The following is a 27,065-nucleotide window of genomic DNA, read 5'->3' as shown; positions in this document are numbered from 1 at the left end:
GATTTTTCCAGACAAAATATTTGAGATTTTCCAGTAAAGATTGTTGTAATATTTGAACTAGTTCACAAAAACCTGGGAAGAGTTGTAGTTTAAGAGAGACGCATATGAATGATTGATCCTTAGAACTCCGCTCCCAGAACTCCCAGACCTGGCAAAGGTTTGGAGACTGGTGCTAAGACAAATGGTCCAGTCTGAATAAAAATGTGACCCTCGATCAGGGATGTGAAGCCTCTGAATTTTGGAACGTGCATTTGTTCATGACTTTGCACTAAAAACATCCCCATTTTTCCCAAAGGTGAGAAACAACCAGAGGGCTCGTCTATGAACTTTACTGCACATTGAGTATATGAGTCTTTTGGATTGGACTGGGGTGGGCATGTGTGGACTGGGACTCTACCCCTGTGAGGTTTTATACGTGATCATCAGAGTCTTACGTTGAACCAAACATGAAATCGGTGGTGATGTGTGGAATATATATATTGAATATGTATGTGTATGTATATGTGTGTGTGTGTACATATGCACACATACATGTATAAAGCATTTTTTTGCAGATTTCCTAAATGATTCACAAGGCACCTGACTCTACTTAAAACAGAAGAGTCCAGCAGAAAACTGCCATTACCAAATTACTCGGGAGGAGAAATCTCCTCTTGGGTAATCACTGTCATGAAATCTAATGGGAACTGAATTTAGAAAACATTTAAGACGAATTTAAAACACAAACATCCAGTCAGTGCTCAGTCATTGGTTCACTTCTTCATTGACTTATTTGCTCACTAAATCATTCATCAGCTGAATTCAGTTCTTTTGGTACCATCTTTGCTGGTGGTTGCTAGAAGTGCTTCTTCGTTCATCCCTTCGTTCAACAAATATGTACCACGTGGTGGGGAACAAGATGGTGCACAAGTCAAGACACAGCCTCCACTCTCATATACTGTCTAGCACATCACTTTTGGCAGGAACTTAATAATTAAACAGTAATTACTTATAGCAGGTGCCATGAAGGAGAAGCCCAAGGGATGACGGGAGACTTAACTTGTCTGTGGGGTCAGTGAAGGCAGTCTGTGGAATTGATGTTTGATGGGATTTTTTTCCCCTCTGTGTTATCCTAATGCTATCTGTGCTTCTGCACTGAAATGTGAACTCCCTCTGGAAGCATCATTTTTGCTCACTTCCCATATGCTCAGGGCTTATATCCGGACTGCTTCTCCATTCACCTCTTATCTTTACTTCAGTGTAGCCCCTGCTTCTCCTGGAGGAGCAGACACAGTAGAAAGATCTAGTCTGTAGGTCTCACACACACATTTGGATGTGTGTAACATCCTCACATCCTTAGTCTTGAGATATAGGGGATATATTAGTTTGCTAGAGCTGCCATAACCCATAGCACAGACTGGAGGCTTAAACAACACAAATTCATTTTTTTCACAGTTCCAGAGGTGGGAAGTCTAAGATCAAGGTGTCCACAGTCGGTGTCCACAGTTTTGGTTTCATTCTGAGGCCTCTCTCCTTGGCCTGTAGATGGCCACCTTCTCGCTGTGTCCTCACATGGTCTCTCCTCGGTGCACACATCCTGGTGTACCTTTGTGTCCAAATTTCCTCATCTTATAGAGACACAAGACAGATTGGATTAGGACCCAACCTAATGGCTTCATTCTAACTAAGTCACATCTTTAAAGGACTTATCTCCAAATATGGTTACATTCTGAGGTACTGGAGGTCAGGACTTCACCATATGAATTTTGGGTCAATACAGTTCAGCCCGTAATAGGGGAAACTCACCCCCAGTCCCATCAGGACCTCTCATCAGGCAGCAGGGCTCTCATTGCTCGCTGCACCCAGGATCACACAGGGAGCTGTTTGAACAGCCAGACCCAGGCCCTGCCCACTCTAGACCAACTAAATCAGGAATCCATAGTTTTCCCCAAAAGCTCTCAGATGGTTTCAGTGGGAAGCCAAGGCTGAGAACAACTGAGCTAGAATCTAGAGTAGTGCTTTCTGAACTTGCTTGACCATAAAAGTCACCTGAGGCACTTACTGAACATGCAAATAGTGAGCTAAGAATATTGCATCAAAAATTTCTAGGGGGGCTTCCCTGGTGGCACAGTGGTTGAGAGTCCGCCTGCCGATGCAGGGGACACGGGTTCGTGCCCCGGTCCGGGAAGATCCCACATGCCGCGGAGTGGCTGGGCCCGTGAACCATGGCCGCTGAGCCTGCGCGTCCGGAGCCTGTGCTCCGCAGCGGGAGAGGCCACGGCAATGAGAGGCCCGCGTACCGCAAAAGAAAACCCCAAAGAACAAAAAACAAAAGGACAGCTTTTTACCCTTCTTTTTGGAGAGATTCCATGTGGGGGAAACAGAACACTTCTGACACTTCTGGGTGCCCCCATGCCTGGCCCCAAGCTCTGGGAGGACAGAAGCTCCTCTGCGTAGGACTTGCCCTCCGGAAGGACAGAAGCTCCTCTGCGTAGGACCTTGTCCTCCGGGAGGACAGAAGCTCCTCTGCGTAGGAACTTGCCCTCCGGGAGGACAGAAGCTCCTCCGTGTAGGATCTTGCCCTCCGGGAGGACAGACGCTCCTCTAAGTAGGACCTGCCCAATGCATGTCTTCATCTGGCTGTGGGTATGTAGCCTTTTAATAGCCTCCCATAATAAACCGGTGATCTAGTGAGTGAATGGGTTTTCCTGAGTTCTGTGAGCTGTTCTGGCAAATAATCAAACCTGAGGAGGGGACTGTGGGAATATCTGATTTATAGCCAGTCAGTCACAATTGCGGGTAACAACCTGTGCTTGCAGCTGGCATCTGGAGGATGGTCGTCTGGGACTGAGCCCTTTACCCATGGAATCTGATTCTATCTCTGGGTAGATAGTGTCAGAACTGAGCTGGATTCTGAAGGACCCTGCCTGCGACTGAGAATTGCTTGTTGTTGATGTGAGGAAGCCTCCACACACAGAACACACTAGAATTGGGCCCAGGAACCCCTTTCAGCCTCAAAGGACAACATTCTTTGAGAACCCTCTGCCCAGCTGATCTCCATCCTCTTCTTAACACTTGGTGTCCTGCTGTCAGATTTTGAGCGTAATTTAAAGTTTGACAAAGGAACACACAGGTCATTAATCTTCAGTATTTTTTTTTTTTTTTTTTCGCAGTACACGGGCCTCTCGCCGCTGCGGCCCCTCCCGCTGCGGAGCACAGGCTCTGGACGCGCAGGCTCAGGGGCCATGGCTCACGGGCGCAGCCGCTCCACGGCATGTGGGATCCTCCCGGACCGGGGCACGAACCCGTGTCCCCCGCATCAGCAGGCGGACTCTCAACCACTGTGCCACCAGGGAAGCCCTTCAGTATTTTTGATCAAAGAAATCAAGTAACTTTGCCCTACAGTAACCGTCACTCCATGCTAAGGTTTGAGTGGATGTCTGGAACACTTCATTAACTTCCACCTTGCCTTGTCCTCAAAGCTGTGGTTGACTGTCCTGTTGAAGCATTATTCCCACTTCAGGAAATGGTGTCATTTAGAGATTCTTGTCTAATAAAGAGTATTCATGTCTTAGTGAAATTCTTGTCAGGACAAGATGGCACGCTCATCTCCAAATAAGAAAATGAGTATCGTTTAATGAAGTAAGCAGTGGGTTTCTCAAGCCTTTTCAGGTAGCCCTTCCAGGTTATCTGTCTCCACCATTCTGAGAACACAGGGGCAGTCCAATGAACAGCAGAGGATGTGATTTTTATCCCTATTGACTTTCTTGGAAAGAATGCTATCTTTGGATGGCTCATTTGTTGATGCTACTGAATCATTACACTCCCAAATCTTTACCTCACTCTAGGTCTATATCCAGGTTCCTCAAGGAAATTTCCACTTGGCTATCCCACAACTCATTCTTACAACTTTTTTTTTTTGCGGTACGCGGGCCTCTCACTGCCGCGGAGCACAGGCTCCGGACACGCAGGCTCAGCGGCCATGGCTCACGGGCCCAGCCGCTCCGCGGCATGTGGGATCTTCCCGGACCGGGGCACAAACCCGCGTCCCCTGCATCGGCAGGCGGACTCTCAACCACTGCGCCACCAGGGAAGCCCTCTTACAACTTTTATTATCTACTGTGACAGGCACTGCAAGGAGTGCTGGGAACGTTTCTCATGACTGAGCCCTTGCTAAGCGACAGAAAAAAGGATAAGCCTGGGTTTAGAGTGTGGGCTCTGGAATTACATAATCTGGGCCTGAATCCTTATCCTATTACTGTCTGTGACTTTAGGTAAGTTACTTAACTTCCTTGGGCTTTGGTTTTCTTCACTGTAAAATGGAATTATAATGGGACCTTGACCTCATGGTGTTGTAGCAGAGTAAACACATAGAAAGCATTTGAAACAGTGTCCAGTACATGGTAGGCAGTCCATAAATCTTAGTTATAAACAAGCATTTTACATGTACTCTTTCCTTTAATCACAACTACCCCTGCCGTGGTACTAATACTGCCCCTATTTTAGAGATGAATTCAAGACACTAGCTATATGACTTGCCCAAGGTCATAGAGCTAGAGATTAGGAATTCAGATTTAACTTTTTCTGATGTCAAATCCTGTTGTTGGGACTTCCCTGGTGGCACAGTGGTTAAGAATCCTCCTGCCAATGCAGGGGACACGGGTTCAAGCCCTGGTCCGGGAAGATCCCACATGCCGCGGAACAACTAAGCCCGTGCGCCACAACTACTGAGCCTGCACTCTAGAGCCCATGAGCCACAACTACTGAGCCTGTGTGCTGCAACTACTGAAATCCGTGCTCCACAACGAGAAGCCGCCACAATGAGAAGCCTGCGCACTGCAACGAAGAGTAGCCGAGTAGCCCCAGCTCACCACAACTAGAGAAAGCCCGCGCACAGCAAAGAAGGCCCAATGCAGCCAAAAAAATAAAATCCTGTTTTTAACCCCTTTACTAAACCTTCCAAGTAAGTAATTAACACCTTCTTTCTTCATCTGAATTCTCCATTCTTCAAGGCCCACGACCACCTTAGCATAGGATCTCAATCCTTAATTGGGCCTGGCTGAGTTAAGTGCAATAGGGATTTGGGACAAAGGTCAAGAGACAGAGAACTTCTGGCTCTCAAAAGGTCTTCACACCACAGAAGGGATGTTGTGAACTCTGTGCTGCCCCCAAGAGAATTTCTTCCCTGTCAGTTGCTGTATAGCCTCTGCAGGTAAACCAAAGGGGGAATTCAGTCCTCAGATGTTTTCTTTGGTCCCTTTCTCTTCCTCTTGTCACTCTAGTCATAACGTGGCATGGAAGTCATGCAGTTTAGATATCTGTTCCATTCACTGAATCTCTGTTCTGCTGTTAATTTTAAAATTCAAGAAAATTCATTTGTAAACATCCCAAGCCTCATTTATTGTCCTCCTGCCAACACCAACTATAGCAAAAATCAGTCTGCTTCTCACCACCATCCAGCTGTGTAGGCTGGTGGCCGAGCTCAGTGACCCATGAGGATTCAGGAGGGAAGTCATGAATAAGCTGTGGGCCTGTGATCAAGGCCAGACAGGGCTGAATGGTGGGGGTGTGGGGCAGCTAGAGGAGAGAGCGAGCTTTGCAATTTTCTGAAGACTCAACTTCATTTTAAATGATGCCACTTAAGTTCACAATAAGACCCCTGGAAGCTCACAAGGGAAAGAGCAGAGCTGGGAATCAAGGGCTCTACGTTATAAAGGCAGACAAAGTGAGTGGTTCTCTGAACCGACTGACCTGGACTTGAATACCAGTTACACCAAGGAATTTGAGACCTTGGGTAAGTGACTTTAACCTTGCAGTACCTCGGTTTCCTTATCAGTAAAAAGAGATTAATATCTCTGTAAGATTTTTGTGAGGGTTAATTAAAATAACACATGTTAAATCACTGAAGTTCCTGGTAAATAGTAAACAAGAAATTTTATCATGAGATCAGGCTCTATGTCACAGCTGTCATTTCTGGGAAGACCCTTCCCTTCCAGATTTTAGTTTTCTCATTTGTAAAATGAGGCTAAGCCTAGATGTTCCCAGAAGTTTCTTCTAGTTCTGTCTGTGATCATCTGCTGTAGAGCAGCTTGAAAGGGTACAACTCTGCCCCCTAGTGGTTTGTAGCTCTTATTTCCAGATGCGATAAACAATCCCGCAGACTGATATTAAGACCTCCTTACCATTTTCTTTGCTTCACACCAATGTCTCACCAGGGGCCCTGGCCACTGGATTGGAAACAGCAGCTCCCTTAAATTCTTTACGTCTTAGGATATGACGCTTGGTACATGGTTTTCCCTTAGTGCTCCTTTTAATGATTTTATTAGTATGGTCACAAGTTTGATGTCTACAGTACATTGATAACATAGCTGGATACAAATATTTTAAATCAGTAAAGTTATGTAAGTGTGTCAAGTTTTAAAACGTCAACTCTGAGTGATCATGCATTTCCCATGCATTTGCATCTGCACCCCCAAATTGCACAATTCAATCTGTGCTTATCTTCATTGGGCTTCAGTGCGTGCCTCAGCTAGGTTGGGGCAAGAGTGTTGTGCCTTTTTGCAGACCCAGACTTTCAAGAGCATCGGTTTTGAACTCAGGCATTTCATGGAGCATGGTAGCAACACTGGGTTTTGCTTTGGTTCAGGTAAATACCCAGTTACCGACTACTGCTTGTGGGAGCCACCTGATCCCGCAAGGGCTTGGGTATATTGATATTCCTCCATGAGGCCAGCAGGCAGTTTCTGTACCTGTGTTTCCTCCCTGCGGGAAAAGTCTAGAAGTGAGGTGTGCAGTCTTCCAACATGCTGTCGGTGATATAGCTGGAACCAAGATGGGATTCATAGTAACTTTTTTCATCAAAAGTATTAACAGTCCAAGCAACAACCTGAATGCCTTTAGCTGACCACTTCTTCAAGTAGTCCCTGGAGAAAGAGGAAAAACCAACCTTGTTAGAATAATGCCAATTGTCTCAGGAATCTACAATGGTCACTAAATATGGTGTTCGCTGAGTACTAACAGCCCCCAGAAGGAGCCTCTTAACTGGCCTCCGCACTGCAGCCAGAGGGTGTTCCAAACCCAGCATGAGCACCTCCACCACGCCGCTGCGGCTTTCAACACTTCAGCCACTTGCTGAAGACCCCCCCACCCCAAACCCCTACCGGAGGCTGTACCTAGCCTAGTCCCACCTGTTTCTTTGGCCTCATCTTACACCACACTCCCCCGTTCTTTTCTGTGCTGTACTCTGTGTGCATACTGATTTTTCCTGCGGTTCCTTGAAAGAACCAGGCTCCTTCCTGCCACAGCACTTTTGCACGTGTCTTCCCCTCTGACTTGGACCTCCACCCCCAATCCCCTCATTTCCTTCAGAAATGAGGAATCTTCAGATCTTAGCTCAGCTGTTACTTCCTTGGGGATGTTTCCCCTGACTCCCTCGACTAGGACAAATTAAACAGCATATGTGCACTGTTCTCTCTTACACAGCATTTATCTTAGCTCTAATTTTATGTTTATTGGATCTTTATTTGATTAGCATTTATCTCTTCCACTTGACTATAAACTCCATGAGAGCAGACTGTGCCTTTCTTTCTTTACCACAGCATCTTCAGCTTCTTAACACAGTACCTTGCAATACTGCAGGCATACAACAAATATTTATTGAACTGAATGCACACATACCTGAAATAATATGAAACTTACAACTGTAACCACCTGAAATACACAGCTATAAAATTGCCAAAATAAAGATTCAGAGATTGCTAGCAGGTTAGGGAATGGAAAGTTTCCTGGGAGCAATGGAGTAGAGCCTGTAATATATAGGGGAGCAGAAGGAAAGTTGGGATGGATGAGGTAGGTGCCCACAAGACCTCTTCATTGTGGTTCTGCCCTAGATCCTATGTTGGTTTTTAAAGGGAGCCAATCACAAGGAAATACAATCTCTCTGTCTCTGACGTCATAGTTTGGCACGTTTATTTTTTCTTTAAAATGCACTAAAACCTAAGAATATTTGATCAACTTGTTTTGGAAACAGTGAAATATGCCTAAACTCTTCCCACCTAAGAAGCTAGTGGCATTTCAACTTAATAAAGGCATGGTGGGCTTCATGGGTGGGAACCAATCCAGGTGTCCACTGTTAATCCTCCCTTTTCAAGAAGAACATTCAGGAAATGTATCAGAAGATAAAAAAAATCTTCCAACTTACGGAGATACAAAATCCTTTTGTATGAGGAAAGCTGAAATTCCACACAAGTACCACAAGATATTATGCATACTCCAATCGAGCAAAATGTCCAATGCCACAAACATGGACTGTTTCCAGAAAGTAGCAAAGCGTGGTTTCCCATCTCCTGTATGGCTAAGGCTCCAAGGTCTGTGAATTAAAGCTGTTACTACATTCTGATCTGCTTGTCTCATCTGAAAGGAATTTTGGAAAATAAAGCAATTATCATATCTTAAGGCCAATACTTCTCATTTGTTCGTTAGATTTAGCCAATGTACTCAGTCTGTACAAGGAGGTATGCTGCCCCCCATGTCTACTAAATAAATACTCCATCATAAACCCTTTGAGAAAATAATGTGTTGAACGTAAAGCATTTAATATATAGTATAAATGAGAACACTTCCTCCACAATCCTAAAAGAACTGCAATACTATCTTTAAAATGAGAACATTATAACCTCAGGGTCAAATTTTAATAATGTCACAAAGAGTAACTTTCAATTCGATATTGATTTAAATTATGGCCAGAGATAATTAGAACACAGTGAAGATGGAACCATGATCATTTCAAGATGCGCTGGTTAGTTTTTGATCCTTTTTAGAGAAGATGGCTGAAAAAAGTTGTGGGGGGCGGGGAAATGGGGTGAGAAGGGAGAGAAGTGGGGGCAGGGACAAGGACAGAGCAATGGACAAATGGGGGATATGGATGGAATTTTCTTAGTCTGTGCTCTATGGTCCTCTGGAAAAGGTATCACTCATTTTAAAGGCCTCTGGTCAAGGAAGTTTGGGAAACACTGATCCAAATGTCTAGAAGCCCCAGGACACTATTCATCTCAATGACAGTTTATATCCCAGTAGGCTCCACCCTTACTGCAAAATTTTAATACATGCTGTGTTGGTCACTGTTGAAGAACCAACTCATTATTTTGGAAACCGGTAAATAAAGGACAGGATTAAGCATTTATTTGCCTATTGGATAGCTAAACAGCAGATGAGATCCTCTTTATAGAAGTATTCCCTCTAGGTAATACATGAACAAGAAATGACAGACTTAAAATATTGACACTTTGAAACCCCTAGTAGGCACTTCCCTGGTGGTCCAGTGGCTAAGACTCCACATTCCCAATGCAGGGGGCCCGGGTTCGATCCCTGGTCAGGGAACTCAATCCCACATGCTGCAACTAAAGATCCCGTGTGCTGCAACTAAGACCCGGCGCAGCCAAATAAATAAATGGATAAATAAATAAATAAATATTAAAAATAAAAATAAACCCCCTAGTAAACTGCCAGAGCCGGCCACTGGCATCAATAACAGCTGCTGACAACGTGACGAGACAACCCGGCATTATGCGCCCCCTGATGGAAGAAGACCCTTGCCTAAGAAATTACCTTGCCAAGAATACAACCTAACCTGATCAAGCCTTCAGCTCTACCAATTCATAGGAAATATACAGAGGAGATGAATGTGTTAAATTGTACCATGGCATAATTAGCAAAATCCAGACTTTGTTAAATAAACTCTACAAAACAACCTAATTTCTTCAATAAATACATGACAAGGGGGATTTATACACTGGATATTTGATGATCTTAAGGACTTCTTGTTAGTGGTTTTAGATGGGATAATGGTATTGTGGTTATGTTAAAAAAAAAGGAATCACTTTTTAAAGATACTTAATGTAATTTTCATGGATAAAATGATATGATATCTGGAATCTGCTTCAAAATAACCCTGGGGAGGAGGCGGAGTCAAGACAGCATTGTGGGAAGATGCGGAGTTAGCTTCTCCCCACAATGAGGGTGCCTGCCGGCTGCTGGTGGGGAACTCTGACGCCCAAGGAGACGGAAGGGACCCCAAAGTGAACCGGTAGGATGTAGGGGGACTGAGAGGGGAGGAGAAGTGGAGGACAGACAGGATCTGTGCCCCTGAGGCTGGGGAGATCAGGAGAGGTAGGCAGGAGGGGCCCTCCCAGACCAGAGGAGCAGGAGAGGAGAGGAGGGCCCCACCCACTCGAGCCCAGGAAGCCTGCTGGGTTTCCAGGTGAGATCCCCCGCCCTCTGAGACCAGGGGTAGGGGACTCGCCTGGGCCCCTTCTGTTCCTTGAGCCTAAGCCCCACCCCCCACAGCCCCCAGGGCCTTTTCCAGCCCTGTGGGTCCTGAGCACAGGCCCTGCCCACCGCCCAAACCTCGCCCTTGTTCAGGCCCCGCCCCCCACAGCCAAGGCCTTCCCCCCAGCCCTTTTTTTTAAAATTTTCCCTCCTCCTCTTTTTTAGTATTGTGGTACTGATGTACCTTCCAGTTGTTGATTCATCTATATTTTAATTTTTATATTCTTTCTAACATATCTGGTAGTTTCCTAGTCTAATTTTATTTTTTACTTTGTTACTGTTCTCTCTCTTTTTTTTTTTTGCCACCCCACGTGGCTCACGGGATCTTGGTTCACGAGCCCAGGGTTGGGCTGAAGCTCCTGCAGTGGGAGCTCCGAGTCCAAACCACCAGACTAACAGAGAACCTCAGACTCCAGGGAATATTCATCGGAGTGAGGTCTAACAGAGTTCCTCATCTCAGCACCAACACCCAACTCTACCCAATAGCCTACAAACTCCAGTGTTGGAAGCCTCAGGCCAAACAACCAGTAAGACAGGAACACAATCCCACTCATTTAAAAAAAAAAAAATGAGATGTCAAAAAATTGTGTCATGAAGGAGAAAGGTAAAAACCTACGAGACCAAATAAATGAAGAGAAAATAGGCAATCTACCAGAAAAAGAATTCAGAGCAATTTCAATGATAGTAAAGATGATCCAGAATCTCAGAATGAAGGCACAGATTGAGAAAATACAAGAAATGTTTAACAAAGATCTAGAAGAACTAAAGAACAAACAAACAGAGATGAACAACACAATAACGGAAATGAAAAATACACTAGAAGGAATCAATAACAGAATAACTGAGGCAGAAGAACAAATAAGTGAGCTGGAAGACAGAATGGTGGCAATAACTGCCAAGGAGCAGAATAAAGAAAAAAGAATGAAAAGAATTGAAGACAATCTCAGAGACCTCTGGGACAACACTAAACTCACCAAATTTGAATTACAGGGGTCCCAGAAGAAGAAGAGAAAAAGAAATGGTCTGAGAAAATATTTGAACAGATTGTAGTCGAAAACTTCCCTGATATGGGAAAGGAAATAGTCACCCAAGTCCAGGAAGCACAGAGTCCCATACAGGATAAACCCTAGGAAATGCACACCAAGACACATATTAATCAAACTAACAAAAATTAAATTCAAAGAAAAAATATAAAAAGCAGCAAGGGAAAAACAAAGAATAACATACAAAGGAATCCCCTTAAGGTTATCAGCTGATTTTTCAACAGAAACTCTGCAGGCCAGAAGGGAGTGGCAGGATATACTTAAAGTGATGAAAGAGAAAAACCTACAACCAAGGTTACTCTACCCAGCAAGGATCTCATTCAGATTCGATGGAGAAGTCAAAAGCTTTTCAGACAAGCAAAAGCTAAGAGCATTCAGCACCACCAAACCAGCTCTACAACAAATGCTAAAGAAACTTCTCTAGGCAGGAAACACAACAGAAGAAGAAGACCACAAAAACAAACCCAAAACAATTAAGAAAATGGTAATAGGAACATACATATCGATAACAACCTTGAATGTAAATGGATTAAATGCCCCAACCAAAAGACACAGACTGGCTGAATGGATACAAAAACAAGATCCATATATATCCTGTCTACAAGAGATCCACTTCAGACCTAGGGACACATACAGACTGAAAGTGAAGGGATGGAAAAAGATATCCCATGCAGATGGAAATCAAAAGAAAGCTGGAGTAGCAATTCTCGTATCAGATAAAATAGACTTTAAGATAAAGACTGTTACAAGAGATAAGGAGGGACACCACATAATGATCAAGGGATCAATCCAAGAAGAAGATATAACAATTATAAATATTTATGCATAGGAGCACCTCAATATATAAGGCAAATGCTAACAACCATGAAAGGAGAAATCGAAAGTAACACAATAATAGTGGGGGTCTTTAACAGACCTAGAGTCTGTCGTACAGAGTGAATAAATCAGAAAGAGAAAAACAAATACTGTATGCCAATGCACATAAATGGAATTAAAAAAAAAGGTACTGATTAACCTAGTTGCAGGGCAGAAATAAAGAGGTAGACGTAGAGAATGGACTTGAGGACATGGGGTGGGAGGGCAAAGCTGGGGTGAAGTGAGAGTAGCATTGACATATATACACTACTGAATGTAAAATAGTTGGCTGGTGGGAAGCAGCAGCATAGCACAGGGAGATTGCCTTGGTGTTTTGAGATGACCTAGAGGGGTGGGATAGGGAGGATGGGAGGGAGGCTCAAGAGGGAGGGGATATGGGGACATGTGTGTGCATATGGCTGATTCGCTTTGTTGTGCAACAGAAACTAACATAGTATTGTGAAGCAATTATACTCCAATAAAGATCTATTAAAAAAAATAACTCTGGGGCTTCCCTGGTGGCGCAGTGGTTGAGAGTCCGCCTGCCAATGCAGGGGACACGGGTTCGTGCCCCGGTCCGGGAAGATCCCACATGCCGCGGAGCGGCTGGGCCCGTGAGCCATGGCCGCTGAGCCTGCGCGACCGGAGACTGTGCTCCGCAACGGGAGAGGCCACAACAGTGAGAGGCCTGCGTACCACAAAAAAAAAAAAAAAAAAAAAAAAAAAGAACAAAAAAAAAAATAACTCTGGGGATAAATGGGGTTATGGATGAAACAAGGTGGATTATGGTTAAAGGAGGGCTTGCTGTGTAGTATCTATGTATTTGCATATTTCAAATTATGCATATTTTAAATTCTCTATAAGACTTATTTTTTAAAAAGGTATAGTCTGCTGTTACTTAGTGAGACACAGAAATATATAATTCATTCTGTTCTGAGAATGTTTCCAAAGTAATCTGAATGAGCCTATAAACAACATGAAAGAAGGAGCTAAAAAGGAATCATGGTATTTTAAAACGGCGTACGAGTACTTTCCCCTTCCTGCATTTTTGTTAATTTAAAAGAGGAGTCTCTTCACAGATGTAGAGAACAAACGTATGGACACCAAGGGAGGAAAGGGGGTGGGGTGGGGGGTGGTGGTGGTGGGATGAATTGGGAGACTGGGATTGACATCCATACACTAATATGTATAAAATAGATAACTAATAAGAACCAGCTGTATAAAAAATAATAATAAAATTCAAAAAAAAAGAAGTTTCTTAATTCAGTTCAGTTTAACGGGCATCTATCTTATGCTTATTTAGCCCACTGCTATTATTACCACCAACTAACATAATATTATACACAACAAAAATCCAGAATTTTACCTTATAGATAACTTCTGGCAAGAAAGAGCAGACAATACTATTATTGTATAGTTGAGGAAACTCCATATATATTTTCTTTAGAGCATCAGTAGCCTGTAAAAGAGATTCATGTATTTAAAATCTATTAAAATGTAGTCCCAACCAGTAACTACTATATATAAGTACAACTCTATTAAGTAAATCAGAAATTTACTAACATATGGGGATGTGAAAAGGAGTTTTGGTAGGTTGCTTTATCCACTAGGATGCATTTTAAACTCACATCAGCAGATAAGGAAGAAGCTGGGGTACTGCTGCTTTACTATTTTGTTGAGAGGCTCACCTCCTTTTGTCATACTTTGGAAAAGTATGGCAGACTACAGGCCAGTGGAGGTTGGAAGCAAAATTTTAAAATCTTTTCCTTATATTCTAGTTTAGCCACTAGGTAGGTCCTTTTATACCCACAACTCTATCTCCCTCTGCCTTTCCTAGCTGAAGTGGGAGTCAACCAGTCTGCAAACTAGAGAGGGTAGATTTTCTCAGTCTAGGCGACTAAGAGGAAACGTCATCCATCATCAACAGGGAAGGAGAAGCAATGGGACAAGGGAGAAACTGGGAAGAGTCTCCCAACTCTTCCCAAGAAAAGCAGAAGTTTCTTTTTGCAGTAGACCAGCTACCAAATGAAGAAGAAGTGATAGAATTAAAATACTGATAGTTTGTAACCTCTAGTGAATTAACAGATTTGGCCACTGAGCAACAGTAGCAGCTAACAACAGAGATGACCAGACGTTAGGTGGAATGTAATGTTGCTACATCATAATTCTTGAAATACCCCTAATTTTTGGAAAGTCACACATAACCTATAACCAAATATAAGCAACTAAATGCATTCCCCAAAATAAAAAACATAGAAAACATAGAAATTATTCATCTCATGCTTCCCTTCACTAATATCACAGAGTGTGAGCTATAGAGCCGCAGTCGTTTTCTTGTTGTGAACTAACATGCACCATGTGTGATGCTTCACCTACATTCTTTATCTGATTCTCGCAACAACCCTATGTGATCATTTCTTACATTGTTCCCATTTTGCCCATAAGGAAACAGAAGCTTATCAAGGTTAAGGTTACACTGTAGTAGGTGAGAGTTTAATCACAATCTCCAAAGCCCGTGATCTTGGCTCCTGTTATCTACTGTCTCCAATTTAATGCCAACACTTGTTCCTTTATAATCCCATTTTTAAAATTAATTAATTAATTTTGGGGGCTGCGTTGGGTTTTCGTTGCTTTGTGCGGGCTTTCTCTAGTTGCGGCAAGTGGGAGCTACTCTTCATTGCAGTGCACGGGATTCTCATTGCGGTGGCTTCTCTTTGTTGCAGAGCATGGGCTCTAGGCGTGCGGGCTTCAGTAGTTGTGGCATGCGGGCTCAGTAGTTGTGGCTCACAGGCTCTAGAGCACAGGCTCAGTAGTTGTGGCACATGGGCTTAGCTGTCCCGTGGAATGTGGGATCTTCTTAGACTAGAGCTCGAACCCGTGTCCCCTGCATTGATAGGCGGATTCCTAACCACTGTGCCACCAGTGAAGTCCCTATGCTCCCATTTTGGTGAATTAGATCACTATGTTCTGCCCAATGCTGCCCAAACCATCTGTGAGCACCCAACCAGAAAGCTCAAATAGCTGGAAAAAAAAAAAAAAAATTTCTTCTCCTCCCTCACCCCTCTTTATTCTAAGAAAATAATCATGAAGGTCAGTACACCATGGGTGAAATGGAGGACCTATCAGCGTTCCCAAACATGGGCCGTTATCATCAATAAAACCCGAGGTGCTCATTAAAAATCTTGTTCCTTGGGCTTCCCTGGTGGCGCAGTGGTTGAGAGTCCGCCTGCCGATGCAGGGTACACGGGTTCGTGCCCCGGTCTGGGAAGATCCCATGTGCCGCGGAGCGGCTGGGCCCGTGAGCCATGGCCGCTGAGCCTGCGCTCCGCCACGGGAGAGGTCACAACAGTGAGAGGCCCGCATACTGGAAAAAAAAAAAAAAAAAGAAGTGCCTCTTTACTGTTCATTTAATATCTTTTGTAAATGTTTCATGCAAATAAAAGAAACCTGACTGTTCTACTTTGTGCTAGTTGTCAAATATTGGGGATTGTTAAATGGTTCCATCAAAGGTTAAAAGGTTAAAAAGGTTCCATAATTTACTGTTTCCTTGAAGATGTGGATTTTTGCACTGTAAACTTCCATTAAGCAAATATAATTTGTAAAAATAATTTAAGAATATAAAAAATAAAATATATAGTTAATTTTGGAACAAACTAGCACTTAAATAAAGCTGTCTTTTCCAAAGTGCAGTCTATGGTATAAACTGTACCATATTTGCATAGCCTTTGACATCAAAGAAGATTGTGAGGTTACGGTTTAGGCACTCTGCAACAGCTTCTCTCAGGGTAGGAATCTTTTCATCAGGGAAATCACTCCTATAAGAGAGGGAAAAGGAATAGTACATTGTAGGAACAAGGAAAAGATAAAAGTTTAGTGAAACAGACACTTGAAAAATGTCTCCCAACCAAAGGAAAAGAGTGTTTCCCCAACTTCCTTTCTCCAACCATACCAAAGTCCAAGGATAATATGTTTTTTTTCTTTTTGATAATATGTTTTTAAACCAAATTAAAGATATTCTTGGCCACAGAACAGCAACAACAAAAATCATTTATTTTTTAGGCAGTCACTGGATTTATAATATAATTAGTAACTCTACTCACTCAAGGGCAGAGTATATGCCATCTTTGGAGAACTCAGAGACCCAAGATTGTACTTTCCCTAATAGAACCTTATGCAGGAGAAATTCCTAGCTATATATACATCTGTTAACTGTATGGTTGTGCATTTAAGTGAAACTGGTTAAAATAAATAATTTTCTAATACATATGTTTCTGAAAAAGAAAAGGAAAGTTAAGTGCCTGACACATAAGAAATCAGCTTTTCTCAAATAACAAAATTTCACTCTACATGATTTAACTTATGCTAATTCAACGGTATTAATTCAACTGTAAGATATTGGTTTTAAAAAAGATAAAGATAAATAGTACAGCAAACTCTGCCAGCCACTCTATTCAGTGACTATTCCCTGGGAATCAGAGACATGAATTTGCTATTCCTCCGGCTAGTCTTAGTTGCCATGCTCCCCTCTCAGGATGAGCATTTTACCCCACTGACAGAAAATTTCCCTTCTTTTCCAACAACATAGTCTCTAAACACAAGCCAATTATTTGGTATTTAAGCAAAGAAAATGCAACCTTTCAACTATGGAACAAAGACTGCTTGGGTTAAAGACATTAAGATGGTATATTGGCTCCAATACCATGCCTTCTTAGAGTATTTTAAGGGTGACGCTGACCCTAAGCATTTTTTGCATTAAGTGCTGACCTTGAATTTGACATCTTATTAGCTACAGTGTCACTGTAATATTAAAACCAGCCTTCCCCTTGCCTACAGCTGAGCAATGAAATATCTGTAACAGCAGAGAGCAATTCCAGCAGCTTGGACTCAGAACTTTCAAGTGTTATCAATATTCTTTCTAAAGTATGACTTCCTTTGGCTGACTTTTAATTTCTTTCAGTTCCTAGGAAAATAAAGTCTGAATCATCTTTTAGGGAGGACTACAGTTTAATCACTGGGTCAAATAAATTGACCAGAGAATTGATATGACATGAATTACAGTAAGAACACATTTTTTGGTATTACAAAGACAAGAGGAGAGGGATTTAAATAACCACATTCCAAAGTATATTACCCAGATACCAATTCCAAGGTGTTTATAGTTGTTAATGGTGGGAAGGGCATGGGTTCTGTGGTCATATACATTTTAGAAACACTAAGTTAAAGGCAAGAATTGATTGACGTGAAATGTTTATCCCCAAGGGGAATATCTAAAGTATAGTGTTGGATCTTATTTGATCATAGAACCCTTTTCTTCTGGAACATCTTATACAATTAGCTCTAATACACATACACACACACACCACATATACATATATAAATTTATATGACAGTACAAAGTAATTGTCACGTTAGAGTATCGTCTTGAGAATAATTTCTGAAGCCAAATTTGGCCTCAGTGGGAAAAGCTGAAAAGCATTCATGCCATATTTCTGTTGTTCGTGGCACCTGCCCATTACTTGGGAAACCTGTATACAGCTGAAAACAAAACACAACAAAACAACTCTTCTGGAGCAGAAGATGTAATTAGAAGGTGCCAGTGTCTTTCTGTGATCTCCAACACAAGTTGAAAGATATGTTTAGCTGACAGTACACCACTTACCTTAATCTGTGATTTGCTGCAGGATTAAGCTTCCTAATTTGTTCAAATGTCAAATCACACAATCGACCGGTGCCGTCAGTTGTCCTATCTACTGTGCTATCGTGCATTAAGACAGGAATCCCATCAGAAGTAAACTCAAGGTCCAACTCCACGCCTGTTGCTCCATTCTTAGCTGCCTTAACAAAAACACCAACGATATTAATGTCAAGTGGCCACAGATGTCATTTTGCAATCTAAACACTAAAGATGACCAACAGGACTGGCTAAGTAGACAGTTTCTCTTACTGATTCTATTCCCTTCCTATACCAAAGAGCAACCCAACCTATTTCTCTTTTTCATGGATGTTAACCTTACTTCAGGGTCCACACTTATGGATTCCTTATAAACTTCAATTTCCCCACTTTTCTCACTCTCAGAGTGGCAGATGGAGAGACTTCTGGAATTTGTTTTCTCTGGTTGCTTTAACTATACAGACCATTAATGGCTTACAATTACAAATATTTAGTCACATTTCACTGTTTACCTACACTCGCTTTGGTGCAGTATCTCTGATGATTCCCCTGTGTTTGTTGATTAGTTGGATATTGCACTACCTTGGCATAAACAGGACGAGTCAGGTTTTTGCTGGTTTAATCCCATCCTCTAGAGCAGAAACACCAAGACTGCTTCTAGAGGACGCTAGATTTTGTTTATGTGAGCAGCACTGGCTGTTGGCCAACAAGTTGGTAAGCCCGATAAGGTGCACAAGAATTTATCTAAAAAGAGAACATGAACATAAAGTTTGAGGGGCCATGCTCCTCTAAGACACACTATCCAACATTTGCTTCCTTGGCTTCTTTGTCACAATGAAGACGTGAAACACTCATTATGATCAAGACTTTAAAGACTTTAATTTTTTTTTAAATTATGCAAACATACATAGTAGTATACAGCAAAAAAAAAGACTTAACAGATGTTAACATTTTGCCATATTTGCTTCAATCTCTTGCTGCCCTAAAACAATAATAGCTATATTATTTATTGAGCCTTTTATATTTGTCAGGCACTATTCTAACTGCTGTAAATGTATTAACTCATTTGATCCTCACAACCCTTCAGGAAGTACTATTAACATTCTCACTTTCAGATGAGGAAACTGAGAGAGATTAAGAAACTTGCTCTGGGTTACACAAACTAGGACGTGGTAGAGGCTACACTCTTAACCACATGACTTTACTATCACACTACAGATATAGCTAAAATCCTCCCCACTTCTTCTCCAGAGGCAACTGCCAAGTGGACGTGCATAATTTCTATAATTCCCTTACAGGTCTTTATATATTTACTACACACTTAAGTACCCATAAACAACATACAGCACTGTACTAGTGCACAGTAAGCATTCAATAAACATTAGCCATTGTTATTGTGTTTTGTTAACATGTTTTTAACCGTAAAATAGTCAAATTTATTAATTATGTCCCTTATAGGTGGAGATTTGTCTACCTTATTTAAATCCTTTCTTACCCCCACTTATAAACAACTGTTTTCTTCTAGGCTTCAGTTTGATTTTCACATATATGACCAAGATTTCCCCCTCTAAAAATTCCAATTCCATCACTAACTGGCTATGTCATCTAATTACAAATATTACTCTTGCCTCCGTTTCATCACTTTTATGATGATACTTCTTTAATGATCTTAAGAGTTGTGAGGATTTAGAAATAATGTATGTAAATCACCAAGCTTGGTGCCTGGCTCAGAGGTGGCGCTCAATAGAAGCTATTATGACTAGAATAACACTTCTGCCTCGGTGAAAAAGTCATTACATAAGATGTAATGCTTACATCTACACTGATTAAAAGGTACATCTTTTTATAAGATTAAAGGTATATCTTTTCTAAGTTTAATAATGCACTGGTAAATCCACATGGGTTATATATTGTATAACATAAAACAAGATCACATTTCCAGTATTCACAGTGCATCTCTCTCACTGTAATACAAATGTTAACCTTACTCCTTGATGCTAGTAATTCAGTTCAATTGTACTTTTATCCATTAGGGCCATTGTTACTTGGCTACAAAACAAAAAAAAACAATGGTGAGACACTGTATTTTAGCAAGAATACTAAAGGTAATGAGTTCATTTGTCTTTTCTGTGTAGTTTATTAAGGCCCAAAACAAAAGTTCTATAAAAGAATCACCATACTAGAGCTTCTTAGACCAGATCTTCTAATGACTGCATTCAACTTTCTTTCCCAATACTTTTATATAGAGGCAAAAAGATAAACCCCTGAATCTGATTCACATATTAGTATATACTTCATACTCTTATTTCAAGAAGTTTCTTATAATAGTATTTTTCTTCTAAACATACACACTTCACATAAACTAGTCTACATAAATACTGTAATTTATTAAAATTTTACTTAAGATGTTAATTTGAAACTATACTAATAGTTTAGTAATAGAATAGTATAGTGTAGTATAGTTAGAGAAATCAGATCAATGATTGCCTTGCAGCAGAGGCAGGAGTAGGGGTTGACTCCAAAGAGAACACAAAGGAACGTTCTAGGGTGATGGAAATGGATTGAGGTGGTGGCTACCCAGGTGTAAATATTTATCAAAACTCATCAAACTGTATACTGAAAATGTATCTTTTATTGTATGTAAATTATACTTTGACAAAGTTGATTTAAAAAGTGTCTGCTTTAATAAAGTCATTATACTTATACGGCTTTTGACATACTATTCACATACCATAAAATTCATCCATTTAAAGTGTACAATTCAATGGTTTTCAGCATATTTGCAGTTGTGCAACCATCACTACAATCGCTTTCTGAACATCTTCACCCCAAAAAGAAACCCCATATCCATTAGCAGTCAGTCCCCACTTCTCTCTCCAACCCTCCCAGTCCCTGGCAAATACTAATCTACTTCTTTCTCTATGGCTTTGCCTATTCGAGACATTTTATTTAACAGAATTATATAATATGCAGTCTTCTGTGACTAGCTTCTTTTACTTAGCATACTGTTTTCAAGGTTCATTCATGTTATAACATGTATGGGGACTTCATTCATTTTTCTTGCTAAATAATATTCCATTGTGTGGCTATATCACATTTTATTTATCCTTTCAACAGCTGATGGACATTTCTGTTGTTTCCACTTTTTGGCTATTATGAATAATGCTATGAACAATCCTGTTCAAGTTTCTGCATGATGCATGTTTTCAATTCTTTTGAGTATATACCTAGGAGTGAAATTGCTGCTTCAGATGGTAATTCTATCTTTAACTGCTTTCTAAAAAATTAATTAATTAATTATTGGCTGTGTTGGGTCCTCATTGCTGCATGTGGGCTTTCTCTAGTTGCGGTGCACGGGCTTCTCATTGCGGTGGCTTCTCTTGTTGTGGAACACGAGCTCTAGACGGGTGGGCTTGAGTAGTTGTGGCTCGCGGGCTCTAGAGCACAGGCTCAGTAGTTGTGGCACATGGGCTTAGTTGCTCCGCAATCTTCCTGGACCAGGGCTCGAACCCGTGTCTCCTGCATTGGCGGGTGGATTCTTAACCACTGTGCCACCAGGGAAGTCCTATATTTAACCTTTTGAGGAACCGACAGACTAGTTTCCCACCATCAGTGCATGAAGGTTCCAACTGCTGCATAATCTTGCCAATACTTCTGTCTGCCTTTTTGATTACAGCTGTCCTAGTGGGTATTAAGTGTTATTTCACTGTGGTTTTGAACTGCATTTTTCTGATGGCTGATAATGTTGAGTATCTTTTCTGATGGGCTTATTGCTTATTTGTACATCACAATTCTTCCAACAAATATTTATTGAGTGTCTACTATGTATCAGGCACTGTTCTAAGCAGTGAGGAGAGAGTGGTGAGCAAGAAAGAAAAGGAACATGGATCTTACACTTTACTGGGGAGAAACAGACTATACACATGTTACATGTATTATGATAGTGATAAATGTTTGAAAAAGAAAATAGAGGGTAATGTGAAAGTTAAGGCAGGTGGGGGGTCACTAGACAAGGCAATCAGGGAAGGCCTCTTTAAGAATATGACATTTGAGCTGAGACCTTAGTGATAAAAGGGAGTCAACAATACAAAGATCCAGGGGAAGAGTTTTCTAAGTAGAAGAAATGGCAAATATAATACAGAGGCCACAAGGCAGGAAGGAGCCACAAAGTACTGATTGCCTACCCAGATCTATTTCCTTTCTTCTTCCCTGCTGGTAGAGAGCTGTTCTTTCTCCAGTGTTCAGCTTTCTCCTCTGCTGTAAGTGGACTATTCCCAACCCCTCCGTGTGTGTCTGTCAGAGAGAGTAAGAGAGGCTGACTGACTTCTGGGCAAGACTTATGGAAGAGGGAGTAGAGCCTTTTCTTGAGGCTGGATGCTGATATGTAAGAATGTGAGTCCTGGGGCTGCAGTGGCCACCTGGCAACTACAATGAGGGCTAGTAAATATGCTACAGGTGGCAGAGCAGATAGATCAGTAGAAACGGTGTCCTCCACAATCACAAATTGAACAGCGGAATAAACCATCCTGGAAGTCACCTCTCCCACACACACCTCTTGCTACGTGAGATAGTCCCCTTATTGTTTGAAATATTTTAAGTTAGATTCTCTATTACATGAAGCCAAAAGCATCATTAACAAACACCCAAGGTGGTTTAAACAGAGGGAGTTGGGGCTTTGAGAAAGGTCCAAAATGGAAAGGTGTTTTGATTTTACCTAACTGCAATAGAAAAAACACCGGAGGGTTTTAAATATGGGCATGATATAATCTGAATTATACTTTTAAAGCTGCACTGTGGCCCCTCTGTGGAGTGGACTGTGGCTTTGATTTCATGCTCTGTCACTGTTTATAATCGTGACTCCGTTTTTGGAATGCATTCATTTCACCGCTCTCAAGTTTTTCCTTCTCTATCTATTCCATAATCTACCAGAAATTCTACCACTGTCAGAATGTCTTCCCTGCTTTTTACATAATAGAATGTTTAAGAATATAAATTATGAGCTGCAAACAAGCAAAGTGAAAAAGAACAGGACAAAAAACAAACTTTGAAGGAAGTAAACTACATATTTCTTTTGAAGTCAAGAGGGAGGACGTGACCTTGTCTTCTGCAGCTAAATTCTGTCACGGCTAAAACGTTCATTGATAATGACCTTGTATTTGAACAAGCTAAATTACATCTCATTTCCTCTTAAAACCAGGAATCAGCTTGGTGCAATGTTATTTATCATAATTACATATATTAAAGACATGTTCAGGGCTTCCCTAGTGGCGCAGTGGTTGAGAGTCTGCCTGCCGATGCAGGGGACACGGGTTCATGTCCCGGTCCGGGAAGATCCCACATGCCGTGGAACGACTGGGCCCGTGAGCCATGGCCGCTGAGCCTGCGCATCCGGAGCCTGTGCTCTGCAACGGGAGAGGCCACAACAGTGAGGCCCGTGTACCGCAAAAAAAAAAAGACATGTTCAACCTAAACATACAAGACATGAATGGAGTTTAGCTATAATTCCCTTGCAACACAACAGGATATGACACAGTATGTATATGTGTATTTCGCATACATACTTTCTCATTTAATGTGAGGTAGCCTATTTCATCGAATCACAACCGATTAGGTGGATATTAACATCATTCCCATTTTACAGATGAGGAAACTTAAGGTCAGAGCTGGGACTAGAGTGAGGAGCGGTACCCTAGGGTGCCTTGCTTGCTACATCCTACCCGTGACTCTGACTGGGACACAGAGCGCTTAAGTAACTTGTTCATTACACAATACTGTCTGTCCCTAGCTGGACAAAGAAAGGACATTCAGTTCAAATTTTACATCCTGGAACATATTCTAATCTAGGACAAAGGGCACTGGGACTTGGAATCAGAAGGCTGAATTCGAAAAGGAGCTGTGTGTGTTTGAGCCAGTTTTCCTACCCACTTAATGTTAAAATAATGTTTCAGGGAAATGAGAGGATCAGATATATTTCCACATATGCAAAAGTGCCTAGACAACTGCAAAGCTCTCTTACTACGCAAGCTGTTATTATGATGAAGTCCGGAGACTGCCGAGAGCTCCCTGTGGAAAGGGGAGGCAGAAATTATCAGGAGTCCCCCTGCTAGTGTTGTCTTACCACGGGGAAAGGTGATAAGGAGATGATTTGGATAATTTGAAGGACAAGTAAAGACAGCCGCTGTGAAGGTGATCCGTTTAGAGTATGTTAGCTAACGACTGACCAAGGCTCTACTTAACCTGGCCACATTTCCTACTTCATTCACACACCAGCCTTTGTTTTGTCCCTTGAAGTCAGGCCATATACTGTCTATTCTGTTACATGAGGATTCCAACATCATTCGCACCTCAGGACCTTTGCACTTGCTGTTCCCTTTTCCTGGAGCACTTTTCCCCCAGATCCATGGCGGGCTCCTCATAATCCCGGTCTCAGTTCAAAGGTCACTTCTTCGGACAGGATTTCTGTCTAAAATGACCCTCCCGACATTCCTTATTCGGTAACCCTATTTCTTCATTGCACTCATCGCTTTCTTAAAGTACCTTATGTACGTGTTTATTTATTTAAGACCTGTCTCCCCTACTCCAATGCAAGCTCTGTGAAAGCAGGTACCCTTTCTGTCTTGTTCATGACCATCCTCAGTACCTGGCACATAGCAAATACGTTAAGTATTTGCAGTGTTCTATAAACACTTGAAGTCTGGAGATTTTCCGTAATTCAGAGGGATCCAGGGCCACTTGAATGTATTCCTTGTGGACAAATGGGGAAGTGGTAAGGCTATCATGAAAAGGCTGGGGAACCTTCGGAAGGACAGGCACAAGTCCAAGCTCCCAGAAGGCGCGCAAGGGCGGGAGGAGTGTAGGACTCACCTGCCGAATGGCCGCCAGCGTGTTCTCGGGCGCGTCGTGGCCGCCGCCGCGGTGGGCGATGACGGAGACGCGGTCCCGGGGCTTGAGCACCTGCATGGCCCTGCGGGAGGGCACCGGCTCAAAGCTGAAGAGCCGCAGCAGAAGGTAGAGGCTGCCGGTGAAGAGGCAGGCATTGAAGGGACTGCGCGTCACCAGCAGCAGCATCATCATCAGGAAGGAGAAGGGGCCCATGAGGCCCCCCTGTTCCTCCCATAGCCACATGCCGGCGCCCGCACCGGCACAGACGGGAGTCCCGGTCCCGCCGGGCTCCGCGGATAGGAAACCAAGAAACTACGACGACAGCCCAAAGCGCTGACCGCAGCTGACACCCTTCGACTGGACGAGCGTCGCACAATGGCGGCAGCGACTACTTCCGTAGAAGGAGCCCGAGGTCCAGCCAATCAGGGCCGAGGATCTCCAGAGCTCGGGGCGTAGCAGCTGCCAAGGCAACGGAGGCGAGTTCCAAAGTACGTTTTGCGTTATTCTGTGGTCCGGATTTCCTCAGGGACTTTCAAACTCTAGAAGCAAGGCGAGGGATATGACAGCAGTCTTAAGGTCGTAAGACTGGAAAGGATCTTAATGACTCCATTTTGCCGTCAAGGAAATTTTGGAGGGGCAGGACGCTTACACTATTGATTAATTCAATTGAAGGTATGCGAACAGCACTCCGGATGCTCAGGACAACAGCAAGTGAACAGGACCGACAGGATCCCTGCTCTCACGGGGCTTACATTCTCGTGGGGCAAAATAATAGTGTTAGAGAATACAGTTAACATTTATAGAGCACATAACCACGTTCCAGGTTCCATGACTGCGACTGCTTTGTGTGTTATTCTCACAACAGGCTCGGTTGCGTATTACCTCAGGAAACTGAATTCAGTCGACTTTAGAAGGATTTTTTCAGATTCTGAGGGAATGAAAGAACATAGCAAAGGAGGCATAATCGGATTATAAAGTTGGAAGGGATTTTAATAATGCCCTCATTTTATAGATGAATAAACTGAGGCCAGGAGAAGTCAAAGGACTTGAGCGGAGTCAATGAAATGGCAGATTCAGGGCTGACATCATGACACCCCAGTTTTATGCCATGAATTTTCCACTGCTACTCCTTCTAACCTTCTCCTCCTACTCAGGGCTAATGATGGGGCTTCTGTGCAAGGCACTGCAAGAATTATCTCAGTTGTTCCTCGCAACCGACCTTGTGATAGGCACTTTTGAAAATCTTATTTTACATATGAAAAAATAGACACGGGAAAGAGGGTCAGTAAGAGAGGCAGAAAGTAAAGCCGATTTAGGAAATGGAAAGTGGCTAGCTGCTAAATCATATTTTGGAAATGCCCACAAAAAGTTGGCAGTTGCCATCTGCCTCTACAAGGATTAAGTTACTAGCCACTGCAGCCACTGACCTTCAACACACCCTGAAAGGAGTTCAGGGAGATCGTTAGATATTCTCGGAAGATTTTATGAGCCCAATTCTTGCATCTCCTCATATCTAGGAAAGCACTAAAATCATTAACAGTGACATCTGCTCCTGTGACTAGCAGCAAGCCTTTGCCAAAATGTGTGCTTGATTGCACGGATCCCCCTTCACTAAAACCATATATAACACTGGCCTTCCCCCCTTCCTCTTCAGAGCAGTTTCTCAGAGCTATCCGAAATGCTGTCTCCTGGCCTATAGCCCTCATTTTGCCCCAAATAAAACTTAACTCACAACTCTTATGTTGTGCTTTTTTTTTTTCAGTTGACAAAATCTGGTAACATGTTTCGATAGAGAACTTTGGCAAAACATTCGGAGCTTTTCCTGCCATCTTGGACCTGTTAACTACCTTTCTTGGAGCTATTTTCCCACTGATTTGCAAGCGGGTATGGATGTGTTGAAGCTTAGAGTTGGCATCTAGGATTCAGTAATTTTTTATTGACAGAGAAAAAAATTTTGGTGACCGTTGTATGTATTACAACGATTATACATAAAGAAGTTCCTCTATACCGGTAAGTGAAAAATAGCAGTTTCAAGGAATATTTCAGAGGGCTTCAGACCTGAGGAGCGTTCTTAATGAAATAAGATTTGCGAGCCTGCAGTGAAGACTACGCCTCCCAGCTTGCACCGCGCCTCCCTCAAGTACAACGCCCTCCATCGCTGGGCCTGGACGTGTACCCAGGCGCGCAAAGCACCTCGGGGATTGTAGTTTTGTGGAGGCCCAACCAGTCCAACGGCCCGGAAGCAACCACCGGAAGTGCCGGCCCTAAGAGGTGGAGTCCGGCCGGCGGCGGCAGCGGCGGCGGCGGCG

The 27,065-nt window shown here is 42.6% G+C and overlaps 1 protein-coding gene across 6 annotated transcripts; it reads right to left on the bottom strand.

The window, feature by feature from the left end:
* Window positions 1-70: 70 nt before the first annotated feature.
* GDE1 (glycerophosphodiester phosphodiesterase 1) lies at window positions 71-25,124 on the bottom strand. 6 transcript variants are annotated; one of them, XM_082857524.1, is made up of 7 exons: window positions 24,739-25,124; window positions 17,863-18,038; window positions 15,913-16,018; window positions 13,570-13,662; window positions 8,180-8,391; window positions 6,729-6,902; window positions 71-1,607 (listed from the first exon to the last, which is right to left on the bottom strand). In XM_082857524.1, the coding sequence occupies exons 1-6, from the start codon at window positions 24,997-24,999 to the stop codon at window positions 6,755-6,757; spliced, it is 996 nt and encodes a 331-aa protein (XP_082713650.1). In that variant the 5' UTR covers window positions 25,000-25,124; the 3' UTR covers window positions 71-1,607; window positions 6,729-6,754. The 6 variants fall into 6 exon arrangements, with proteins under 6 accessions (XP_082713650.1, XP_082713649.1, XP_082713651.1 ...); XM_082857523.1 differs by lacking the exon at window positions 71-1,607 and adding an exon at window positions 4,703-5,325; XM_082857525.1 differs by lacking the exon at window positions 71-1,607 and adding an exon at window positions 4,703-5,322.
* Between the last annotated feature and the right edge of the window lie 1,941 nt (window positions 25,125-27,065).

This window comes from Leucopleurus acutus (assembly GCF_964270905.1).
Source record: "Leucopleurus acutus genome assembly, chromosome: 16".
Lineage (NCBI taxonomy): Eukaryota > Metazoa > Chordata > Mammalia > Artiodactyla > Delphinidae > Leucopleurus > Leucopleurus acutus.
This window is presented reverse-complemented; position numbering and strand designations above follow the sequence as displayed.